Consider the following 26,198-nt stretch of genomic DNA (forward strand, 5'->3'; position numbering starts at 1 on the left):
GGTATAACAATCCTGCCTGCTTACAACCTGTCCCTCACACCCAATGCAAATTATAAGTGAGCAAACCTATATATCATATTTACAAACTTATTTGACCAACATTCCACCCCTTTTGCTTGCTTCACAATCTAAAGCACAGCTATACCTGCACAAGGAAACTAGGCACATTACACAAATTACAACAACATGACAAATCATACAATTTTAACAATTACAAACATACACTTCACCAGTCTCTGAGCACTTTGCCAAAAGCGCAAAATGTCCTCAGATTTCTTTCTAGCCATGGGAAAAGCTTTCCAGGGCAGGGGATGGCCTCCAGTTAGCCGCTCCCCACCACCATCAGGGTATTTCACATTGTCCAAAATCTGTAAGTCCGTTCAACAAAGGAGCCAGTGCCCACTCTGGTCATAGTCCAGGAATCAGTCTAAACACATGGGGCCTCAGCCATCCCCTCATCCCTGCCGTCCTGGCAGGTCTTACACTGTCCCAAGGAGGAGCACGTGGCGATGGCAGTCAGCATTTCCATCTCTGCTCCAGAGAACATGATGGCATTCACCCCTATGTCCCAAAACTGCAGACCTACCAGAGGTATAGTAGGTACTCCTTGCTGCTGGGCTCTCATCTTCTGGAGACTGCAGATCAAAACTCCAGCCCGATTCTCCTCATCCTCCAAAGAGGAACTGAAAACATCAGCTCCCGCTGCTGGGCTCAAGCCCTGGGTTGCCTCCACCTTCCTTGCAGCCCCAGCTCCGGCCTTAGCCCTGGCCTCCTGCCACTGCTGCCTCTCCACAACGTCCAGGGCAAGCTGCAACTCACGAACCTGTGATTTCTTCTCTAGCAGCTGCTCCATTTCCAGGCAAATCTCACAAACCTGGTCGGCCTCCTCCTCCAGTGCTTCCTCCAGCTCCAGGGTCAGCATGTTTCTCCCACGTTTGCTCCAGCTCCTTCCACTGTTCGGTTTGCAGGTCCCGGGCAGCCTCTTCCACAGAACTCTTGGTTTCCTCACACATGGCTGTAGAAATCAGCCAGCCTATGGTCCCCAAAAGGACAGCCATAGGGAACCAAAACAGCAGGCTGTCCTCTACTCCACTACTCAAAAGTGGTGGTAGGCTCCATCCCGAATTCCGAATCTTGCCACAGACTATGCCAAATGTAAAGCCAGTAGCCACGGCCACCATCACAGCCGCCTGGCCCATGCAGATTCGCACTGGATTCGGACAGTTGGTAAAGAAACAACGGAGTCAAGAACTGGTGGGCCATTAGCTTTAATCCTAGCTTGTACCCAGCGGGCAAGTAAAAACACACACTGGGCTCCAAAACCCATTCATTCAGTGCTCACAAAGCTACTGACTTATCCGAGTTTCCTAGAATCTAAGGTTTCTAGCTCTCCAGCCTTATTCACCTCTGTTTCCTATCTCCTCTCTGCACAAACTGGCTTCTCCTTCAGCACTCTGCCATCTTGGCTGCCTCTCCTCTCCTCCACATGGCCTTTATCTGCTCTACTACAGCATGGGCTTCTCCTAGAACATAATTACTCTTCTCCCAGAACAACATGATCTCTCTTCCTTTTAAAACCTTTTGGCGCAAAAGCCCTCCCCCAACACATTAACATAATCACACCCATCCCAAGCAAGAAGGGCAACTAATATCATCACCAGGGCGACGGGCTTCCACGTGGGCAGTGCCACCTTTAAAAAAGTAAGCATAATATATTTTATCTGCCCAATAGTTCCCAAAGCCACTGACTTATATGAGTTTCCTAGAATCAAAGTTTTCTACCTCACCAGCCTTATTCACCTCTGTTCCCCATCTCCTTCTCTCTGTACAAACTCTGCACAAACTGGCTTCTCCTTCAGCACTCCGCCATCTTGGCTGCTTCTCCTCTCCTCCATGTGGCCTCTCTCTGCTCTCTCCTCTAATGCTAATCTCAGGAACCGAGAGAGAGCAAGCTCCAGGTCTGCCCCATTTTATAGTGTAGAAATCAAAATCTTTAATCTAATATACAAACAAAGAAGTCTCTGATAAAAAGTCACTTAGGGTGGGAAAAGCTTAGTCTTAAAACTAAACCTTAGGGTATAACAACCCTGCCTGCTTACAGCCTGTCCCCCACACCCAATGCAAATTATAAGCGAGCAAACCTATAGATCATATTTACAAACTTATTTGACCAACACTACAGTCTTTCCAATGATCTGAGGAAGGACTACCCTAAGCCCTTTCCTCTCCTCTCCTTGCCTAAACAGTATAAAACTAAGGCAATATATATTATATATAGTCACATGGGAACAAGAGCAAAGTATGTGAAAAATGCAAACCTATTAGTATTCCTTTTTCATCTAATTGTCTGTTAATTCTCTTTTTATTTGAATTGTGCAAAAACCTATCCCATGGATTCCAACACTTACCTTAATCCAGTGTTCCACACCTGAATAAAATACATGTTCATTATTGTTCCCTTAAATCATTTCATTAGAAAGTTCAACAACAAAGAACACAGAATGATAGTAGGAGGAAGAAACATGGAGCCTTCTCTGGGACATTTCTGAATGTTTTTATCTCCTATCTAGGCCTACCAGATTCTGACTTCATTGGTCTGGAGTAAGGCCCAGGCATAAGTATTTTTTCAAGCTCCCTACAGTTAAGAGCCAAGATAGAGGAATGCTAGATATAATATTCCTTATAAAAACCCAAACAAACACTGATTAATTAGCCAAATTATTCAAGGGTCACAGAAGCAAATCTGCTTAGAGAAGGGTGTGCGCTTCTCCTCAGGTTCCTTTTTTCAGGAGTAGCCTGTAGCAAGAGGCTTTCTGGTCTTACTTAGAGCAGGGAAACTGCTGGTCCAGTAAGTACTAGGTGGGGGGAGGGGAAAGTGCAGGGAGGGATCATCTTCTACTGTTTCAGAAAGCAGAAAATGAAGTACAAATCACATCATTTCTACCCAGCTCAGTCACATATTAATCAGACAAGTAGTACACCTGCTTTCTTCACTCTGTAACATTCAAGAGCTTGCAGAATTACCCCTAACAGTCACTTAACAAATAGAGGTATTTGCTTGGTAATAATTCAGCAAATTATTTTGGTTTTTTTTTTTAATAAATAAGGGAATATCTAAACATAGAGGAGGAAAACGTATAAAACTCTTCCATTTACATAACACTTCGCCTTCAAAGCACCTTACAGATAACTAATTAATGCAGCTGTACTGCTGAATAATTGTGTTACTGCTGATTCTATTAAAACACAACTGAACTTTGAGGAGTTCTGTGTTTTTACCTTTTCATTTTCTGGGCAGTAACAATGAGCACTAGCAGCAAAAATCCTTTCGTTGGAGTCCTAAGAAATTGTCCCAAATTTTTACCTTTCATGATCAAGTCTATACCCATTAATTATTTTGGATCCAAAGAAACTGGTACATTACAAAAGGAGCAGATTCCATTTCCAACGATCTAATACCCCAGTCTGCTCTCCAGTATCTGGGGCAAGACATCTACCACGTAGAACACATCTAGTGTGTTATGTAGCTGGTATATTTAGAATAAACTGCACGCACAACTGCCTCGGGCCAGAAGGAAGGCGACCTGTCTACATATTCCATTTTTTAAAAAGTGCAACCATTTTTAAAAAAGTGCAACTTAAGGGTGAAAACAGCTGGTGAAACTGCTCTGGAGCTGAAAGCGGAAAAGCCATCTCCATTTTGGTACTCTCACCTCCATTTAAAGCATTTATTTTTGTGACTGTTAAGCAGGTAGTCAGTGGAAAGCACACATCCTGTGACTGACTTTGCACATGTCAATTACACGTGTTTCAAGTTTAAACTGGGGTATTCCGTTTTCTACGTCTTTGGATGTTAATGCATCAAGGAAGGTTAACAAATATAAAGAGGGTCTAATTTTTAAATGTTGGAATTAAAAAAATTTTCAAGTGAATCATGTATTGAAATATTCAGGATCCATTTGCATTCCTGAGTTCATTTTAGATATTTTGAATAAAACTATAAGGGTTGGGAAATGAGGTAGAGGACTTAACGTGGAGATCTTGCAATAAAGATCAGTTCCCTATGGTTTACAAAACATAAAAAATAAAAATAAATGTGCGGAAACTTCTCTAAAATTATGGGGGTGGTAGTAAGTATGTAAGAGGCGAAAGAGTTCGTGAATTCTCTTCAACCTGGTGGACACTACCAGACCTCTGCGCGTTGTAAAAAGCGTTAGATGGAAACAGGCCTTCCATGATGCTGCCCACCAAAGCTGTCAGGAAGCCAGACCCCCAAAGTCCTCGGCCCCCATCACCAGGGCAAGGCCAGCTCCAGGGCGGTAAACCGGCTACGGGCGGGACAGGTAAGGATGCTCTTGGTGGAAGAGGGAGAAAGCATAAGCCCGGCCGCGGCTGGACTCGGGGCGATCCCCGCCCCCCAGCACTCCCGATTGGGACGGATCACCTTGGGACTCAGCTTCCTAGTAAGCTGTTTCCAGCTACTCTGCCCCGTCCTCTTTCTTGAGTAGGACCCTTACAGGGGCGCCTGCAGCATCTTCCAGTTCTGGCCAGGACCTTGGCCTACGCTAAAACAACCGCTCCTCCGCTAGTCTTCTGCCGCGTCTCCCTGGGAATCGTAGTTCACCCGCCCCCTAGGAAAGCACGCGTAGGGCGCGGACGAACCACTACTCCCAGGAGGCATTGCGCAGGCGAAACGCGTTGGCTAAGTTACCCATGGCAACGGCAGAGGTCCCAAGTCTTCGCCTACACTAGCGTTCGCTTGTAGATTACCTTTGCCTTTACTGGCGCCTGGTGATGACGCAATGGTCCCTGATTGGCTCTGCATCCGAGGCGGTGATTTAGGCGGCCGAGAATTCTGTCAGCTCCGACACGTGGGTGCAAACAGTGGAGAGTTTGAGGGATTCCAAGGCCAAAAAGTTGGGAGGTTTGTAGGTGAGTGACCCCTCTCTCTGATGGTGTGGGGACTGGTACGGGTGGATGAGTCGCATCGCGTTCAGACCCTTCCTGGTTGTCTTTTAACTGTAATTGTACTCCCACCATCTCTCCCCTTTCCTTTTCTGTGTCTCTTGGTAACTTCCGTGGGTCCAGATTCTCCCAAATCATGTGAGCGTCACCGTATCTCTGAGTGGAAGGGGCCTCTTTTCGAGTGGCCTCTGCTTAAGGGTCAGGTTGTCAGCCGGAAGTTTGTTCCCCGACTGCCCGGGATTCTCGAGAGGGCCGGGACGACATCGGACCCCGGAGCTGAGCGCTTCGCGATGTTTGGGGCCCTTGGAGATGGCTCTGGGAGTGACGATAAAGCCATCCTTATTGACCGAGCGTAGATGTTTCCGTGGACAGTCCATTCTGGGACACTGAGATTCATCAGGCAGGGTAGACACTTAGAGCGGGAGCTTTGGACCTCGCTACTTTGTGGCTATGTGACCTCAGGCAACCTGTTTAATAACTCTGGCACCCATCGGCAAAATGGGGGCGGTAGTACGTACCTACATCCTCGGAGTTTGGAAACAATTAAAAACCAATGTTCGTATGGAACTCTGTCAGGAAACGTAAACTAGACTTGAGATTGGTGAAAATGAAATCAGGAAAGCGTGCCCTCAGACTTTTGCACTGATCTTAGGACCTCCTCTTTGTCTTCAGTGTCCATCAGAAGGGTCATGGTTGATTGAATTGTGTTACATCCAAACTATGCAGTGCCATGAAGTAGTTATTTTAAAAGGGTAAGTTCGCTCTATGTTTTTTCAGGAAAGATATCCATTGTATATTCCTGGGACAAAAGCAAATTACAGAGAAGGGCTTACAGTATGTTTTCTTTTTCTCTTTTTTAAAATTAAAAAACATACGTTCTCATATACAAGTATGTCCAAATGTTTGTGTGAGAATGGAGAAAGTTTGTAGAGGCTGGGAAAATGGATAGAAGTGGAGAAAGGAGATAAGGGAAAAGAAACACTATAACAAAATGGAATATGTGACTAAAAAATTATATTGTAACATTAGAATTAATAAGTAAACATTGCATATGCTTATAGACAAGATTTGGGACTTCTAATAGGTTACCAGCCTATAAAAGTACAGCTTCTAGGCCCTGGCCGGCCAGGGCACACAGGGGAAGCGCCATCTGCTTCTCCACCCTTCCCCCTCTCCTTTCTCTCTGTGTCTTCCCCTCGGCAGCCAAGGCTCCACTGGAGCAAGGCAGGCCGGGTTGCTGAGGATGGCTCCATGGCCTTTGCCTCAGGTGCTATTAGAATGGCTCCGGTTGCAAGGGAGCAATGCCCCAGATGGCCAGAGCATCGCCCCCTAGTGGGCTTGTCGGGTGGATCCTGGTCCGGCGCGTGTGGGAGTCTGTCTCTCTGCCTCCCTGCTTCTCACTTCAGAAAAATATACAAAAGAAAAAAGAAAAAAAAAGTACAGTCTCTAAAGCCAGACTTCTATGATTTAAGTCCTGGCTCTGCCACTTCCCAAATGGTGACTTTATTAGTCTTAGTTTCCTCATCTCTAAAATGCACTTAATAATGGCCTCTGTCTTACAGGGTATATATGATGATACATATTAGTGGAGTTAATATGTAAACAACAGTACTTGATGCATAGCAAAAGCTCAATAAATGCTAATTGCTACTATTGTCATTATTTTTTTAAATAGGTGAAATTAATTTGTTAAATTTTACTGTGATTACTAACATATTTGGACTTAATTCTACAATCTTACTTTGTATTTTATGTTTTTGGTATGTTTTTTGTTCTCTTTTCCTCTTTTTTTTATTGTATTGACTCACTATTTTTTATCTTCTCTTCTCCCCAGTGGGTTTGGAAATTAGGCATTCCTTCCTTAGCCTTTAAATGGTTACTAAAAAAAAATTTTAAACACATACTTAACGTTTAACATTATTCATTATCTATATCCTCCCAAATAGTGTAAGGATTTTAGAATACTCTACTCCAAATAGTATTAACTTCAGCTACTATAGTCTAGAATTTTAGAATCTATTCTTTGTCTTTCTAAGTTAGTACATTGCACCATATTGTTTAGAAGTCCTTCTGACTTTTTTCTGTGCATAGAATGTGTATGAATTTAATTTTAAAAATAAAACTCATGGCCCTGTCTGGGTGGCTTAGTGAATAGAATGTTGTCCTGGTGCACCAAGGTTGCGGGTTCCATCCCTGGTCAGGACACATACCAGAAATGTTCAATGAGTGCACAACTAGATGGAACAACTAAGTGGAACAACAAGTTGATGCTTCTCTCTCTCTTCCGCTCTTAAATCAATGGAAAATTTAAAAAGAAAACCATATACATGCATTTCAACTCTTTACAAATCTTAAATATGTCAGATGAGACAGAGTTTTTGGAATAAGGTGAGAAACCAGCAAATTCTTGTCTCTAGACCTTTCTGAAAAACTCAACTGTATAGTTTCTTCCATCATAATATGTTTGTGAGGGTAGGAGGTGTTTAGTTTACTGCAGTATCTAATAATCCTGGTCCATTAAATTTTCATTAGTTCTTATTATGTTTCAAAACTAATTGTTCTATATTTGGTTGATTCCAGTATTCAGTCACAATAATAGGCATTGATTCATTAACTTTAAAGTGCATTTCTTATCCTTTTCTTTTTATTTAGAAATTAAATTTAATGGAGTGACATTGGTCAATAAGACTACATAGGTTTCACATAAACATTTCTATAGCATTTGAACTGTTGGTTGCATTTTGTGCCCATCACCCAAAGTCAAATCATTTTCTATCACCATATATTTGTCACACTTTACTCCCCTCCCCTTGATAACCACTTCACATTTTTTTTTTTTTTTTTGTATTTTTCTGAAGCTGGAAACGGGGAGAGACAGTCAGACAGACTCCTGCATGCGCCCGACTGGGATCCACCCGGCACGCCCACCAGGGGGCGGTGCTCTGCCCCTCCGGGGCGTCGCTCTGTTGCGACCAGAGCCACTCTAGCGCCTGGGGCAGAGGCCAAGGAGCCATCCCCAGCGCCCGGCCATCTTTGCTCCAATGGAGCCTCGCTGCGGGAGGGGAAGAGAGAGACAGAGAGGAAGGAGAGGGGGAGGGGTGGAGAAGCAGATGGGTGCTTCTCCTGTGTGCCCTGGCCGGGAATCGAACCCGGGACTTCTGCACGCCAGGCCAACGCTCTACCACTGAGCCAACCGGCCAGGGCACTTCACTTTTATTTATGTCCATGAGTTGCAATTTTATATCCCACCTATGTGTGAAATCATATAGTTCTTAACTTTTTCTTGATTTATTTGTTTCACTCAGTATAATGTTCTCAAGGCCCATCCATGTTGTCGTAAATGGCAATATATATAATATATTATCATTTCTTATAGCTGAGTAGTAGTCCATTGTATAATATATATGTACCATATCTTCTTTATCCAGTCCTCTATCAAGGAACACTTGGTTGTTTCTGTGTCTTAGCCACTGTGAGTAATGCTGCATTGAATGTGGGGGTGCATGTGTCTTTGCGTACCGATGTCGAGTTTTTCAGGTAGATACTCGGTAGGGGGATTGCTAGGTCATATGGTAGTTCTAAATCTTTTCTGGAACTGCCATACTTTCTTTCATAATGGCTATACCGGTTTACATTCCCACCAGCAGTGAATGAGCATTCCTTTTTCTCCACAGCCTCTCCAACACTAGTTACCACCTGTCTTGTTGATAATAGTTAATCTAACAGGCATGAGGTGGTATCTCATTGTAGTGTTGATTTGCATTTCTCTAGCTAGTGAAGATGAGCATCTTTTTATATATCTGTTTGTGTGTCTTCATGAGAGAAGTGTCTGTACAGGTTCTTTCTCTATTTTTTAATTGGATTGTTTGCTTGTTTGTCATTGAGTTTTGTGAGTTCTTTATATATTTTGGTATTAATCCCCTGTTAGAGCTGTTGTTAGTGAATATCAACTCCCATTTGGTTGGCTGCTTTTTTGTTTTGTTGTCAGTTTCTTTTGCTCTGCAGAAGCTTATTATTTTAATATAGTTATTTTTATTTATTTTTGTCTTCACAAATACAAATTTGTATTTGGCCTTTGGGATCAAATTCATAAATTGTTCTCTATGGCCAAGGTCAATGAGTTTAGTACCTATGTTATTTTCTATGTAATTTACTGTGTCAGATCTTATATTTAGGTCTTTGATCCATTTTGAATTAATTTTTGAGCAGGGGGACAAGGTGTAGTCAAGTTTCATTCGTTTGCATGTGGCTTTCCAATTTTCCCGGCACCATTTATTGAAGAGGCTTTCTTTCCTCCATTTTGTTTTTGGCTCCTTTGTCAAAGATGATTTGCCTATATACATGAGGTTTTATTTCTGGGCTCTTTTTTTTTTTTTTTTTTTGGTTAAAGAGACAGAGAGAGGGATAGATAAGGGCAGACAGACAGGAACAGAGAGAGATAAGAAGCATAAATCATTAGTTTTTCATTGCAACACCTTAGTTGTTCATTGATTGCTTTCTCATATGTGCCTTGACCTGGGGCTACAGCAGACCGAGTAACCCCTTGCTCGAACCAGCGACCTTGAGTCCAAGCTGGTGAGCTTTTGCTCAAGCTGGCAACCTTGGGGTCTGGAACCTGGGTCCTCCACATCCCAGTCTGACGCTCTATCCACTGCGCCACCGCCTGGTAAGGCTATTTCTGGGCTCTTGATTCTGTTCCATTGGTTGGTCTGTCTGTTTTTTTGCCAGTACCTTGCTGTTTTGATGATTGTGGTTCTGTAGTATAATTTGAAGTCAGGTAGTGTGATACCTCTGGCTTCATTCTTTTTTCTCAGGATTGCTTTGGCTATTTTGAGTCTTTATGGTTCCATACAAACCTGGGGGTTTTTTTTGTTCTATTTCTTTAAAAACTGACATTGGGATTTTGATGGGGATTGTATTAAATTTGTGTATTGCTTTGGGTAGGTTATATATATATGTGTATACACACACACACACACACACATATATTCTTTTTTTAAGTGAGAGGATTGTAGATAGTGAGACAGACTCCCACATGTACCCAGACTGGGATCCAACTGGCATACCCATCTTGGGCAGATGCTTGAGTACAAAGCTATTTTTAGCACTTGAGGCTGACACACTGGGACCAACCAAGCCATCCTCAGCACCTGGGGCCATGCTTGAACCAATCCAGCCACTGGCTGCAGAAGGGAAGAGGGAGAGAAAGGGGGAAGGGGCGGGGAGAAGTGGATGGTCGCTTTCCCTGTGTGCCCTGACTAGCAATCAAACCTAGGACATCCATACACTGGGTGACACTCTATCCTCAGAGCCACCGGCCAGGGCCAGTATGACCATTTTAAGTATGTTGATTCTTCTGATACAGCATTTCTCATCTTTTTCCTTCCCCCAGATTCAATTTTCCAGACCTTACCTTGATTGCAATATGCAGTTTTTAACTTTGCTACAAATGGCTTCAGAGTTCTGTTAGTTTAAAAAATATTTTTATCACTTGAAATCGTAAGGTTATGTGTATTATATGATAAATCAATAAGGATTATGATTGTGTTAACTGACTCATTTTCTAGAGTATGTTCATATTATAATCTGTATAAATTATATGAAAATAATTTATTTGTATAATTTTTTAGTATAAACTTTATTCTTTTAAGTTTTAATGTGTAATAACAAGGCTTTTTAAAAATAACTTTTATGTTACTGTTTGTTAAAACATAACTTTTTTTCCTTAATAGTCTTCATTTCTGTGTATTTCACTGATACTTATTTTTATGTCTATCTTTGTGATAATTTGAAATAATGATGTCAGAGTCATAGAAAATTGACCAGGCTTTCCTCAAATACTTATATTTCTAGTATTTTTTAGTACAACCTTTTTTTTTAAGTTGATTGATTTTAGAGAGACAGAGGAAGGGAGAGAGAAACATTCATTTGTTGTCCCATTTAGTTGTTCATTCACTGGTCACTTCCCGTGTGTGCCCTGACTGGGGATCAAACCCACAACCTTGGTGTTTCAGGACAATGCTTTTAACTGATTGAGCTAACTGGCCAGGGCTGATTTTTTTTTTTTATAATTCATGTTTTGCATGAAATCTTATATTGGACCATACAGAAAGTGGTTACTCTTATTTCTAAAATTCTAAAGACTGTATTGGCTATTTTTTTTTCAATGTAAGAATTTATGACTTCCAAAAAGTAATAGTCATGTTATTGTATATTTTTTAACTAATGATAGATAATGCTTTTTTTTTTTATATAACATCTTAAACAATTCCTTCAGAGTGTGTTTTGGTATAATGAGGACAGGATAGATAGGTGTAATAACTTACCTACCAATTAAACTGGGCCTAACTGCATTGGCAAGAATTCCAGAGGGGATAGTACCTGCTGTAGATATACTAGTATTTGTAAAATGCTGATATATCCAGTGGCCTTTTGCAAATTATCTGCCCTGCCTGTTTACCAAGTTTTGTAGTGCATTTTAAGAAGTGGAGTTTAGGATTTACTTCACTAAATAATTAACACTATCCAACAAAGTAATTGATAATGTTTACTGATTTTTTTCCCTGTGTATCTATAGAAGTTAGAAAGTATATCTTAATTTTTTCTTTTATCAAATATTTTTTCTTATTATAAAACTAATGTTAAATTGTTTATGAATTACATGTATGCTCCACAGAGTTTCTCACCTTTATTTGGACATCAGGGAAGAACAAATTAGAAAATAATCCCACCTTTCAGACGTAATCTCTGTTTATCTTCTGGTGTGTATTTTTTTCATGTATTTTAATAAACACCAGAATGCTCTTTTGGAACCCATTTTCTTTCTTTTAAGTATGTATTGGACAAAATTGCTATGTTGCTTAGTATTCTCTCATATTAGAAGGAAAAAATGGATCAAATTAATCAGTATTTCCTGAGCAGTGTGACTTTTTTCTACGTTTTCAAGGCTGAGAGCTAGCCTTGGCTTCAGAGCAGTCTTTCCATGATTAGACTTCACTTCCGTCCTTGCATTTGTTTGGATTTAAATGTGGCTGATGTCATCATATAGTTCTGGGACTTTGCGGAAGGTTATTCTTCCTGTGGCTTTTCCCTTTCCCCTATTTCTGACATCTGCAAAATTCTAGATTGGAAGTAGGAATAAACATGTTGTCATTTATTTTTTTGTAAGTTGCTCTCTTTGAAAAATGTTTAGCCTTTAGATGTCATGAAACGTCTTCTAAATTTAATGCTTTTATCAGGACCTCAGGATGAAGCTGAGTCTTACCAAAGTAGTTAATGGCTGTCGCCTAGGAAATATAAAAAACCTAGGCAAAACAGGGGACCACACCATGGACATTCCTGGCTGCCTTCTGTACACCAAGACTGGCTCTGCCCCGCACCTGACCCATCACACTCTGCACGGTATCCACAGGGTCCCTGCCATGGCTCAGCTTACACTGTCATCGTTGTAAGTATTAGACCCAGCCATTCGAGTGCCAGCTTTGGCGACAGCTTAGTTACCTTAATAAGGTACAGTAAAGCAAAAGACTTTTTTGCTTTTATATGTAAAATTTGTAGATTTTTAGAATGAAACCAGAAGCAATATATCAAATATTATATGTCACCTGGCCCTGATCTAGAAGCCACGGGACAGCCTACATGTTAAGGCTGCCTCCCTTTTCCTCTGAACCCGAGGTCCCGTACTGTCCGCCTTGCCACTGCTCCCGGGTGGCAGGGCAGGGTGCTCTATGGAGCCTTCACGCACCAACCTCAGAGCTTTCTCTGTCTCTGCACATGTACTTGCATGTACTATTTATGAAAACAGAACTAATGGCATTAGGTCATTTTATATAATATGCATATTGACTTGATCCTTAATAGAACAATCTGCCATAGGTTGAAATGACTGCAGTATTGTTAATTATAAACTGATTTTGAAGGGCATGGAGAAGAAGAAAATCCAGATACTCTAGAGCAATTAAACTTTGCGAGTTTCTCTTCTCACAGACCCACTTGCAAATGAAAAACCTTTACTCTGGCTAATGAACGCAGCCTAGTGAGTTGGGACTCTTGACCAATGGTATTTTTGTTATTCAAGACTGCATTCACTGTTATGTTAGCTTGTTTGCATGAGAAGAGGACTTCAGTTGTTGTATAGAGTATCTGCAGAATGATTCATTATTGTGTTATGTTAAGGTAACCAATCGTCCTCCTTTAGGGAGGACAGTCCTTCTTTTGTAAGTTCTGTCCTCCCTCAAAAAATGTCTTCCTACATGTCCTCCTTATTGATATTGGAATACTAATCTGTAAATGTCCATATTCAATTGATACAGAGTCAATCCATTGCGTATGATGTGATGTATTTGTATCTAAATGAGTACTTTTTTCTTACAATTATATTAAAAATTAATAGGCATGTAAGCATAATTATAATATAAAATATTACAAATGTTTTCATTATGCATTTATCATATTATAGTGTATTGTTGCAATGAATAAAATGTTTCTTTTATTTATGATAGTTTTCTTCAAATTATTTTTGTCCTTTTCATTGTAAAAAAGTTGGTCACCTTAGTTATGTATTTTTCTGTGTTACAGGGCAGAACATCATGAAGTCTTGGCAGACTATAAGGAAGGAGTTGGGAAGTTTATAGGTAAAATCTCTAATTTATTTGTGTGTGCTTTTTTTTTTTTTTTTTTTGTATTTTTCTGAAGTTGGAAACGGGGAGGCAGTCAGACAGACTCCCGCATGCGCCCGACCGGGATCCACCCAGCACGCCCACCAGGGGGCGATGCTCTGCCCATCTGGGGCGTCGATCTGTTTCGACCAGAGCCACTCTATCTAGCGCCTGAGGCAGAGGCCATAGAGCCACCCCCAGCGCCTGGGCCAACTTTGCTCCAATGGAGCCCTGGCTGCGGGAGGGGAAGAGAGAGACAGAGAGGAAGGAGAGGGGAGGGGTGGAGAAGCAGATGGGCGCTTCTCCTGTGTGCCCTGGCTGGGAATCGAACCCAGGACTCCTGCACGCCAGGCCAACGCTCTACCACTGAGCCAACTGGCCAGGGCCTGTGTGTGCCTTGTGATGTATTAATGTGGAGTTTGGAGGTGCTGTTTATTCCTGATCTTTTGATCGTACATTTACTTATTCATTAATTTAATAAGCATTTATTAGGCATCTAAGAGCCAGGCATTGGGGATTCAAAGAATCCCCAGGAATAGGAAACAGCTGCTGCCCCCATGGCACCCAGAGGTTCCTAGTTGGGGGTCACAGGTAACTCCAGTAGAGTGTGGTGACTGCATTTGCAGGACTAAGGATGTGTACATGTACTTTACATTGAGAAGGAGAAGCACACAGCCTGCAGTAGGGTGCATGTAGAAGGAGGTCAGAATAGAGAAAGAATTCTTGAGTGAGAGGATGAGGGGGCACCTTAGCTGGATCAAGGAAGAGTGGGAGTTAGCCAGGTTAGGAGGTGGTGGTAGTAGACAGATGGGGGCAGATATTCCAGGCATGTAACAAAGACCCAGAGGTGAGTCACTGCATGGGACATCCCTAAGATCCAAAGTAGTTTGTTTATGTTTGAGCCTAAAACATGAGGCAGAGGACAAAGGTATGTTAATGTTCCATTCTGATATGTTAATGTTATCTTCTGTTCCAGAAATAGGAGTATAAATGCAGATGTATGTGTCCATTTATTTATAGGAAAACTTAGCACTGATAGCTAGAGAACAAATTTTTCTGTAGACCACCTCTCCTGAAGCTTTTCCCAATATCTAAGACTCATTTAAGTGACTGAAAGTCCCATTCCCATTGATTACTCGGCCCTCTGCTTCTGTGAGAAACTGCATGATGACTTGGTTGTCACAGGCCCTATGTTTCCATAGAGGAGTGTATGTAGTATTATTTTTTTTATCTGAGAACAGTTTTAATAACCAGCTTTAAAGTATACAAAGCATATAATCAAGTGAAAATAGCTAATATAAGCTTTTTACAGATAATTGTAATTGAAATTGTGGAAAATAAGGTAGAGAATGCAGAGATTTTTTTTTTTTAATTTGCTTTCTTTTTTTGGCCTTTTTTGGGTGAAATCCTATTTTTATTCTTAAATGGAAATGCAGGGTAGCATATGGATTTTAAGCACATATGGTTTGCTAAACTTTTCTTTGGGTTTTTTTTTAAACAACTATCTTTGACTAAAGAACCAAAGAAACTTGAGTCAATGAAACAGAGCAAATGAGATTCATTTGCCCTATCCCATAGCTTCTCTTGAATTCAGCCCCAAGGACTCAGGATGTGGAATGGCTTTATTATTAATAAGATCACCTTTTTATTATATCATTTTATCTTTCCAGGGGCTAGTTCTTGCACAGTGCCTAGAACAGGGGTCCCCAAACTATGGCCCGCGGGCCGCATGCGGCCCCCTGAGGCCATTTATCCGGCCCCCGCTGCACTTCTGGAAGGGGCACCTCTTTCATTGGTGGTCAGTGAGAGGAGCATAGTTCCCATTGAAATACTGGTCAGTTTGTTGATTTAAATTTACTTGTTCTTTATTTTAAATATTGTATTTGTTCCCATTTTGGTTTTTTTACATTAAAATAAGGTATGTGCAGTGTGCATAGGAATTTGTTCCTAGTGTTTTTTTTTATAGTCCGGCCCTCCAACGGTCTGAGGGACAGTGAACTGGCCCCCTATGTAAAAAGTTTGGGGACCCCTGGCCTAGAATGAACATACTTAATACTAAATTCTGTTTCAAAGCGAATTAAGTTGGGTCAACATGTCATTACACATTGTATCTCATGCTTTAAGATACACCTTCTCTTTGTAGTAACTTAATATGCCATTAGAAATGAACCTTTACTGAAATGAACCTTTCTTTTAGATTAGTAGCTTTCGAAGTAATCTGTTCATTCCTGTTGACAGGCCTCCTATAGTTCTAAGATCAGGTATGTGCAGTTCCCTATGCTTAGTGTGGTTTTCTCCAGTAGCACCCATTACGGAGCTGCTGTCTGTTACAACACAGTGTCATTGTTGATGTACGAGCGATCAGGAGTTCTTCTTTATGTTTATACAGGCATGCCCGAATTGCTCTTGTACTGCTCCCTGCACGATCCTGTAAGCCTCTGCCCGGCTGGTTATGTTACAAATAAGGTGTGTTCTCTGAAGTTGCTCCCAGGCTGCCGCTTTGTCCCAGGAAGGCAGCCTGCGGTATCCCTCAGACACTGGGATCCCACTGCCTGGGTGTTGGCCCGTTCCTGACCCCTTTTTGTCTTCTCTTTATTACTATGAATATAGTGGGATGGGGTTCCTTTATAGAGTGAAAGAAGGTCTGTGTGAGGATGGGGTTAAGGTAAGGAATGTATCCTCAGCGTTTTCTATTGTTGCAAAAATTGGGGGCTGAAGTGAGGGGTCAGGTACATTCCAAAAAAAGAAATTGCTTTGATGGGAGAAAACAGTAGTCTATTGATGCCATGCTTTGTTTGCAGTTTTAACAACCTCAGGAAGAGTGGGGAAAGTTGCTTGAGGGTTATCACATGTATAACTATATATAGTAGAACCTTAGTGTAATACTGCTTGTTTTTAGAACAGGATTTGAAAAAGCTGGGTCCACAGCCCTAGATTTTTTAGCTAGTGAGGAGCAGTATTAAAAGGACTTCATTAAAAGTTTTCACCGGAGACATGGCCCCATTGCATTGTCCTTGAGGATGGCGTTCTGGCAAGGCTTCAGGACGTGATGGGCAAGAGTCGTTTCTAGTTGTGAGAACACGAGACACGGAATTTATTCTTGTATTGTTATTTATTTTTGTATTATATATTGTATTTTTCCATATGAACAACTATAAACCTCCTTATTTTGTAATTTGAATTCAAAAGAAAATGTTTTGAAATCAGTTATCTACCTCATTTATAAGGGAGAAAGGATTCATTTAAAGTGTTCTTATGCCAAAATAAAGACTGTATGTCACCTCCCCATCTCTGTCCTTGTCAGTCTGTTTTAAGAAGCGAAGTGCTGTAGGAGAAGGAGTAACCAAAGGAACATACAGAGAGTCTGTGTACTATGGAATTTACATCTTAGCACAGAATTTGTATCTAACTCAACTTGGTAAATACTTAGTAATATGGGAGGCCTTAGACTGTGCTTTGGGGGCACAAACATGAATTGGAATACTCTAGTCAGACAAATATACAATGATAAGAGCTGTCATCTCTATAAAAGTAATAAGCATAAGTTTCTAAAAGAACTTAGATGAGCATGGATTATGCCAGGGAAAGTTTGGGAAACACATTAGAATAAGTGATATTTGAACTCTTTCTCTTAAAGGGTGCATAGCATTTTACCAGGCAAAGTAAGGGAAGGGTGTGTCAGTCAAAAGGAACAATGTGATCAAAGACAGAAGAACTAAAAATCTGGCGTGTTCAGCATAACAGCGTGGGTAGAGTAGGGTGGGGGAGACGGCAGACTGGGCTTCAAAGTACAACAAGGAATTCTTGGGGGCAAGCTCAGACTTAGCTTGAATGCCGTTGAAGGATTCTCTGAGCTATAGGGTTATTAGAGTATTTGGAGTATAGTATAGGAAACCTTTTTTCCTCACCATGTCTAGAATATTGAATTGCTTCCATATCTCTAGTTGTAAAGAAGAATTATCGATAAATTCGGAGTTAGTTTAGTGTTTTATTTTCTCTTTATTTGCATTTTCCTCTTGCTAATTCCCCATCGTCCTGTTCCTTGGCAGTCTGTGTCTATATGGGGTGTTGGTGGACGAGTGGAAATGACTGCTGCTAAGTTCATGGCAATTCAGGAGGCCCTTCAGCCGGACTGGTTCCAGTGCCTCTCAGATGGAGAAGTATCTTGTGCAGAAGCAACTTCCATAAAAAGAGCCAGAAAATCTGTTGACCGATCTCTTCTATTCCTGGATCATTGTCTGCGGCTACAGGAAGAGTCAGAGGTAAAGTTGTACATCTCACCACTCCTTGTTCTTTTAAACTCACTAACTGACATTCCATGACACTGCTTTTCTGTTCCTTCTGCTCTTCTCCTCACTTCTAGGTCTCTTTTATGCTCTCCTGTTTTTTCCCTTGAACCATTAAGTAAAATTGCTCTATAGGGTTCTAAGGCTCTCTTTACATCCCACTGTACGTGTTCTCACTGACCAGTCTCCCCTTAGTGTTTTTTTTTTTTTTTGCTGAATAGTAATAAAATTGTAGGTACAATCAAGATCACTCTGCTTAGCTTCAGCATTACATAACAGGGCTTTAGGTAGGTTCTCCCACTAGACTATCCCTCACCTGCCCCTTAAACTCAGAAGTAACCGAACTCAGAATCTTCTCTCTTCAAACCTCTTCCTCTCCCTCAGTACTCCGTCTCAGTTTTTGGCAGCCACCAAGTTCCTCAGCTCAGAAACAGTCTTTCAAGACTCCTTTTATTTATTTATTTCATTTATTTACTTTTTTGCATGCATGTGAGAGAGACAGAGAGACAGGAAGGGAGACAAATGAGAAGTATCAACTCATAGTTGCAGCACCTCAGTTGTTCACTGCTTCTCATACGTGCCTTGACTGGGAGACTCTAACCGAGCCAGTGACCTTGGACTCAAGCCAGCGATTGTGGGATCATTGTCGATGATCCCACACTCAAGCTGGGGACCCTGAACTCAAGCTGGTCAGCCTGTGCTCAAGCCGGACGAGCCAGCACTCAAACCGGGGACGTCCAGGTTTCACACCTGGGGCCTTAGAGTCCCAAGTTGATGCTCAGTACACTGCACCACCACCAGTCAGGCATGAGTCTTTCAAGATTCCTTTTACTGTCCGATGTAATCTCCAGTATTCACCCCTCTTTGATTCCATCTCCCTAAGTATATCTCGAATCTGTCCCCTCCTCACCCTTACCACCTCAAGGCATCATAGCCTCAGCATCTCCTGTGGAGACAATGACCTTTCATTGCTCTTCCTGCCTTTGTTCTTGTTTCCACCCAGTTCATCTTCAGCCCGCTTTCTGAGAGCTCTTTGTAAAGCACAAATACGAACCCACTGCCCACTTTCCTGAGTCCAGTGGCTCCTCACTGCAGCCCCTACGTGGCCTGGAGGCCTGCGGCCCCTCCAGCCCAGTGTGGCCCACTTTCCCTGAGGTCGGCGGGTTCCTGAGCATTATCCTGTTCATCACTGTGCCTGTAACAGACTTCCTTCTGGACCAGTTCTTTTTTCTTATCCTCAACCATATTTCTCCTCTTGTTTCCATATCCAGCTTCTTTAATTTTATTGTTCATTCTAGGAAACTGCCCTTTACCCTTCCAGGAAGTTCTTTTCATCCTTTGCCACCCCTTTCATTTGTAGGTAGCTGTATTATAGCCCCAATCATAGTGTACTGCAGTGATTTATGTGTTTGTCTTTATTAAACTGTGACCCCCTTAAGCTCACTGTCTGTGTCATTTTCGTATCTTCATCATGTAGCAAAGTTCCCGACACCCAGTAAGCTCTCTGCGAATGCTTGCTGATGGTGACTGGGTGTGATGGGGTGGGGACGAGGATGTAGTGGTGAGTAAGGCCCCTGATGGCAGAGCTGACGAAGCTGGAAAAGGATGCGATGGCGTGGAGAGAGCAGGGCGGCGCGGGAGTGGGGGAGCGATGGGGGAAGAAGAGTGTCTGTGAGGCGGATGCGGGACCACCCTGAGCAGCCATCGCGTCCCACTGCGGTGAGCGCAGTCTGAGGAACATTGTTATTTTGAGTTTACCAATAAAAATATAATTTGACTAATAAAGTGAATATACAGGAAATAATTAGAGGAAACTTAGTTGTCATTCAGAGTAGAACTCTCCATGTCTGCAGTAGGAGTTCAGCCTGGGGACACTACTGTAGGTCTGACCTGTTAGTGTGGCTCAATAGCCATTGTTTTGAGCCAGAGATCATCCTTGTCAGATGAGTAATGTTTCATAGGTAGAAAGCAGGACAGCATATGACAGAACATGATTATTAGAAAGGCTGGATGAGCCCCAAGTCCGTCTTCTATGTGACAATCAGCCTCACCATTTCACACCATTTCTGTGTGTTGGGCAAATGCTCAGGTTCTCCCTGAACCCCTTATGCTTATGCTATTTTCTTGATGTGATTACACTGGGGAACAGTTTTTTTTTTTTTTTTCATTTTCTGTTGCATGAGGTTTTAGAACTGTTTCTATATATTTCTGCAGCACTGATTCCAAATCTGAAGTTCGTTTTTTGGTGTATGCTCTAGTTTTTATGCAATTTTAATTTCTTTTTGTTACAGTTAATGGCATGCATTGGTTTTTAAATTGGAGTTAAAGGTCAACGACTCTTGGATTGAACATAACCACAGGCAATTAATATTTTACAAACATCTCTTTTACATATTTGTAGTTATTTCAAATGTAAAAAATTATTATCTGATAAAAACACCCTATTATTTTGTTTTAAGATTGAATCATGACTTCTTCGAGTAGGTGTAAATGTAAGAATAGTCCTGACACCTTCTGTTATATATGTGGCTGTTACACACTTCAACGTCAAAAGCTCAATATTTCATCATTTGTGACACGTGCATATATTGCCTATTTTCAAGTTCCCCTTGGCGATCAAGATAAGAATTGGGCTCCTCATATTGTGTGTCATAATTGTGAGGAAATGCTTCGTGACTGGACAAAAGGAAAACGCAAAGGAATGCCTTTTGGTATTCCCATGGTTTGGTGTGAACCTAAGAACCACAGCAGTGACTGTTATTTCTGTCTGATCCATACAAAGGGCATCGGCAAGAAAAAACAGTATATGATCGCATATCCTAATATTCCTTCAGCAATACGACCTATCCCACACTCTGAGACCCTCCTGGTTCCAGTTTTCAATGGTTTTATTTCTTCTAAGGACGAAGAAAGTGAACATGGTGATCAAGTGTATTTTGATAAGATGCATGAGGAAATGGTTGTAGAATCTGAAGGGTCTTCTTCTGATGCCAAGCAGTTAACCCACCAGCAGTTTAGCCAACCTAAATTGAATGACTTAGTAAGAATGACATAAAAATTGTCCTCAACTTACTGAAGTATGAGGAGCATAACTGGATCATTTGTGTGGATCTTAAAATGGTAAATTTCCTGCTAGGACAACAGAGAGGTTTCATGAAGTATCCTTGCTTTCTGTGTTTGTGGGACAGCTGAGCTCAGGAGAAACACTGGACACAGAAGGAGTGGCTGAAACATGAAGCTCTGGAAGTAGGGATGCAAAATATTGTGAATGAACCTGTAGTTAATCGAGACAGGATCATTTTTCCCCCACTTCACATCCAACTTGGTTTAATGAAGCAGTTTGTTCAGGCTTTGAATAGAGAAAGTGAATGCTTTCAACATATTATTTCTGCTTTTCCTGCCTTGTCTTTCGAGAAGATAAAAGCAGGTGTATTCAATGGACCTCAAATTCGAATCCTCATACATGATGAAGAATTTGCCAGGAAGATGAATAAGGAGGAGGAAGCAGCATGGCAGTCTTTTGTGGCAGTTAAAAAGAACTTCCTTGGCAACAAAACATAAAACTATGAACTTCTGGTTCAAAGGATGCTGTTGGCTTTTCACGACATTGGATGTAACATGAGCGTTAAGATTCACTTCCTGAACATTCACCTTGATAAGTTTCCTGAAAATCTTGGAGCTGTTAGTGATGAGCAGACTACTGCTGGAGCATCAAACGAGATTGTTCTCAACGAGTACACAAACGCAAGAGCTACAGATGCAAATTTTTGCCTGAATAGAATTTAAATAAGTTTTGCGCAAATTTTATGATTAAAAGAAGTGTTTTAACATGTTCTATTTCAAAATCGTAGACAAATTCTGATAGTCATATGTTTTAGTGCATTAGTGTATTTACTGCATTATATAAATTAGTATATTTTCACAAAGATGATGCCCAAGAAGACATCCTACTTCATTATGTTAAACTAAATGTTGAAAATTTTACAATAAGATGAAAACCTAAAATCTTGAATTGCAAAAAAACTGTAGCTTACAGATAAAAACTGATGTCATATTTGAGATCAGCACACTCAAATTAGGTAAGAACAAGTGTTTTTGTGGATGCAACAAAAATTTTGTTTCCCAGTGTTAATAGTGCCCCTTTTTACTCCTTAATGTGTTCCATTTTAGATAATAAATTATATATGATGTAATTTATTATTATACTTCTTACACCCATGAAAAGCAGTTTCCCAGACTGGGCTGTGCCAGTCACGTAAAGGGCAAGCCCATGTAACTGTCTGTTTTGTATGTCTGCATACACCTTTTCCTTTTCCCATTATTCCTTCCCTCTTATTCACTAGATCCTCGAATTTGAATGCCCTTAAATATTGAAGCTCTCCAAGGTTCTGTTGTGGGCTTTCTTTTCTCCTTACATTTTCTAGGCTGGGGATGGCAAACGGGTTTCACTCCTGGTGCCCCAGGTGCGGGAGCCAGGCCGGGGTGCAGCAGGAAGGGAGTGGTCTGTTAGCCATGTCGGCCATGGAAGCAGGGCTGGAAGTGGCAGTCTTGTGCCAAGTGTCTACCTTTCTAGCCTGGGCACTTGCATTTGTATCACACATGTCCACAGCCTTCGGCCTAGACAGTGGCTAAATTTGTATGTCCTTCTGCTGCTTCCAACTCAGAATACACAGAGCAGGATATGATATTCATGTTGCCTCAACTTCACTATTTTTTTTTTAGGATTCCCTGTCTGCTGTTCTCACTATCTCCCTGGACTTCCAAACCAGGAGCCAGAAGTCACCCTAGACTGTCTTCATCCTCTCCTTGGACATCCTCTCCTTTTACTTGTTTTTCTTCCCAAATGGATAGTGAATTGTCCCAACTGAATAGATCTGAAGTTCTTAAAGTTGTGTTGATTGTACCGTCTGGTGAGGTTTCAAATCCCACCCCTCCTCTTCACCCCACTGGCACTGCCTTAGGCCAGGCCTCCTTTGTCTTTCACCTGGATTAGGACAGTTGTTTCCTACCCCATCCATCAGCCAGGCTCCCCTTCGGTCATTCTCCACACAGTATCCAAAGAGTTCTTTCTGAAGGGATAGGCTGATTGCGCCCCTCCTGTTTAAACTAAGAAGCGAAACTCCCTCTTTGCAACCTGCCAGGCTCCCTCCCATCCCTCTGTTCTACCAGTGAGCCGCTCTTGATTTGTGGATTTCCTTGAAAGCTTATTTTTACAGATACATGCATATAATTCTTACATATATATGTATACTTATATGTGGTTTTATAACATGAATATGATAATATGTTCAGAAATTTGCTTGTTTTTTGTTTAACAATACAGTATCTTGAAACTCTTTTCCTGTAAATGTATTTGGAAGAGAAATTCATAGAAGTAGAATTTTAGGATATAAAGATAAAGGCACGGACATTGTGACAAGTGTGTACATGCTATCCGGTGAGGCTGAACTAGTTATTGGGGTATACAGATATAGTTGAGCTTTTTTGTCAGTGTGGTGGGCAACAATGGCATCTAATTGCTTCCAGTCTGCATTTCCTTACTGGTGAGGTTTAGTAAACTCTCCATAGTGTACAGGGCATTCACATTTCTTTTTCTGAGGTTATATTCACATGGCTACCTAGATTTCTGTAGGGTTGTCATTTCCTTGGAGGGTTTTTGGAGCTTTTTCTATGGTGTAGAAACTTACCTATTCCTCTAAAGAGTAAGTTCTCCTTTGCCCTTGTAAGCTTTAGGTTGCTTAGGAAGGTCTTCCTTATACTAAGATTATAGAAATATTCAATATATGCTTCTAATACTTATATAACTGTATTTTTTATGTTTAGACTTGCTTTTGAGGATGGTGTGCAGTAGTTGCTTTTGAGGATGGTGTGCAGTAGCTGCTTTTGAGGATGGTGTGCAGTAGCTGTTTTTGAGGATGGTGTGCAGTAGCTGTTTTTGAGGATGGTGTGCAGTAGTTGCTTTTGAGGATGGTGTGCAGTAGCTGCTTTTGAGGACGGTGTGCAGTAGCTGCTTTTGAGGATGGTGTGCAGTAGCTGCTTTTGAGGATGGTGTGCAGTAGTTGCTTTTGAGGATGGTGTGCAGTAGCTGCTTTTGAGGATGGTGTGCAGTAGCTGCTTTTGAGGATGGTGTGCAGTAGCTGTTTTTGAGGATGGTGTGCAGTAGTTGCTTTTGAGGATGGTGTGCAGTAGCTGCTTTTGAGGATGGTGTGCAGTAGCTGCTTTTGAGGATGGTGTGCAGTAGCTGTTTTAGAGGATGGTGTGCAGTAGCTGTTTTTGAGGATGGTGTGCAGTAGCTGCTTTTGAGGATGGTGTGCAGTAGCTGCTTTTGAGGATGGTGTGCAGTAGCTGCTTTTGAGGACGGTGTGCAGTAGCTGCTTTTGAGGACGGTGTGCAGTAGTTGCTTTTGAGGACGGTGTGCAGTAGTTGTATTTTCTTTTCTTTTTCCCCCAGATGGCTAGATTTGAAGTTCCTAAAGTTATCTCTGAGAGCTGTGGCAGTGGCCTCAAGCAGGCCTGGATAGTCATCTAAATAAACTGAAACTGTTCCTTTGTCTTTTTCCTCCTGTCCTTGCTCAGCGTGCCTTTAATCTAAGCTAAAGCTTGGCTGTGTATGTTGATTGCCTCAGTTTCTCCTCAGTCTTTGCTTACCTATTTGGAGAAAATTGTGGTTTTTGGATCCTAATAGTTCTCAGGGCAGAGGGAGCGTCGGTCCCCTCGTACTACAACTACAGCAGCTCCACTGAGATCTCTGTCCACTGGGCTTCCTAAACAAACGTCTCTCTGCCACTAGAAACAGAAACATTTCATCCTTTCTTCTTAGGTCCTTCAGAAAAGTACCATCATTGGGGTGATTGAAGGTGGAGATGTGATGGAGGAGAGGCTGAGGTCAGCGCGAGAGACGGCCAAGCGGCCTGTAGGAGGCTTCCTTCTGGATGGCTTTCAAGGGAACCCCGCGACCCTGGAGACCAGACTGGACGTGCTGGCGTCAGTCACCGCCGAGCTGCCGGAAGACAGACCGAGGCTAGTGTTGCATTAGGACAGCGGCCGAGCTCGTGGATGCAGGACGGGCGCTGGGCGCTGTGCATTATGCGGTTATACATGGGCACGTCTTTGGATGTTTTGACCATGCCACTGCTGGGCTGAGTCTGCCGAGGCCGACTAGCGGCAGCTTCCATCAAGGCTGTCCTCTGCTTCATTTCAGAATGTAGACCGGAGGACAGTTTCATACAAATTAGTTTATTTGATGCTCATTCTAAATAAGAACAAGTGTCATACTGTTTTCCCTCATTGTTATGCCAATACAAATACTGTTCTTTATTCATTATGACACGGTTTCTGGGACAAGTATTAAATGCATGAAATAATAAACTACCTTTTGGTATATAATTTTTTTATACTTGAAATGGTCATTAGGACAGAGAACCAGTTGTCAAATTGTTTGAATCCCACCACTGTATCTAATATTTATAATTTTACCACTTTTTAAAAAAAAATCCAGGTATAACTTGCAGTGAAGTGTAGGATCTCACATAGAACTCGATGACCTTTTACGCACGTTTACACTTGTGTAAAGACCACCAGCCAGGGTGGGCTGTCTTCGTCAGCCAGGCAGCGTCTGCTCCGGTGCTAACCTGGTTCTCTGTTCACTGCTCCCCGTCTGCTTCCTTCGGGTACAGATCATTTAGTGCTAGTATTTCCAGTCATTTTCTGAACTCCTTTGAGGTAACTGCTCACAGATGTCTGTTACTGGATTTGAAAGCTGGAATTGCTTTTCTTTCTATAAATGTGTAGAAACGCCAGCTTCCGTTGGAGAGGAGTTCTAAAATATTACATTACTCAAAGGAAGCTATAGTCAGAAAAACCAGCATATTCTTAAGTGTTCTGGTTGTTCAATATTACATAAGCCTATTTTTGGACTTCTTTTAGAAATCAGAGTTCTGTAAGCTTTTCTCTGCCAGTTCATAAAATGAACTGTCGGTAGAAAAACAAACATAAGAAACAGCAGCCAACCAGCCCTGATCAAGTGCATCTCCTCGTTGTGTTTTAGTGGCAACACCTAGTTGAGTATTATTAACATTCTCGGAATACTTTTCCCAGTACCTCTAAAATGACCATCTCATTCCACCATGCAGATGTTTTATTAATGGAGAAACTGAAGAAGCATAAATAAAGCCAACCAGACTCCTAGACTCTCTGGGAAGAGTTGAGATTCTGAGAGCTAGAGTTGATTTACTTGTAAATGAACCTATGAAGAATACAGTAGATAAAATGTGTTTCTGAAACTAATTTTA

At 41.6% G+C, this 26,198-nt stretch overlaps 2 protein-coding genes across 8 annotated transcripts in view; one reads left to right on the top strand and one right to left on the bottom strand.

The window, feature by feature from the left end:
* CCDC191 (coiled-coil domain containing 191) overlaps positions 1–4,580 on the bottom strand; it is an 84,844-nt gene extending 80,264 nt beyond the window's left edge. For all 5 annotated transcript variants that reach the window (XM_066346805.1, XM_066346803.1, XM_066346804.1 and 2 more), the window contains exon 1: positions 4,445–4,580. The gene's annotated coding sequence lies outside the window, so the exon portion shown is untranslated. The remainder of the gene's footprint in view (positions 1–4,444) is intronic.
* Positions 4,581–4,830: 250 nt separating this feature from the next.
* Positions 4,831–26,198, top strand: part of QTRT2 (queuine tRNA-ribosyltransferase accessory subunit 2) — a 36,355-nt gene continuing 14,987 nt past the window's right edge. The window contains exons 1-7 of one of the 3 annotated variants that reach the window (XM_066347419.1): positions 4,831–4,932; positions 5,638–5,717; positions 12,204–12,412; positions 13,543–13,598; positions 16,012–16,088; positions 17,672–17,884; positions 24,728–24,927. In XM_066347419.1, coding sequence (XP_066203516.1) covers positions 12,213–12,412; positions 13,543–13,598; positions 16,012–16,088; positions 17,672–17,884; positions 24,728–24,927 — 746 coding nt within the window. In that variant the 5' untranslated portion in view covers positions 4,831–4,932; positions 5,638–5,717; positions 12,204–12,212. Of the gene's footprint in view, positions 4,933–5,637; positions 5,718–12,203; positions 12,475–13,542; positions 13,599–16,011; positions 16,089–17,671; positions 17,885–24,727; positions 24,928–26,198 lie in introns of those variants that run through there. The other 2 variants (XM_066347418.1, XM_066347420.1) reach the window with 2 other exon arrangements.

The sequence above is a fragment of the Saccopteryx leptura genome, chromosome 8, assembly GCF_036850995.1.
Source record: "Saccopteryx leptura isolate mSacLep1 chromosome 8, mSacLep1_pri_phased_curated, whole genome shotgun sequence".
Lineage (NCBI taxonomy): Eukaryota > Metazoa > Chordata > Mammalia > Chiroptera > Emballonuridae > Saccopteryx > Saccopteryx leptura.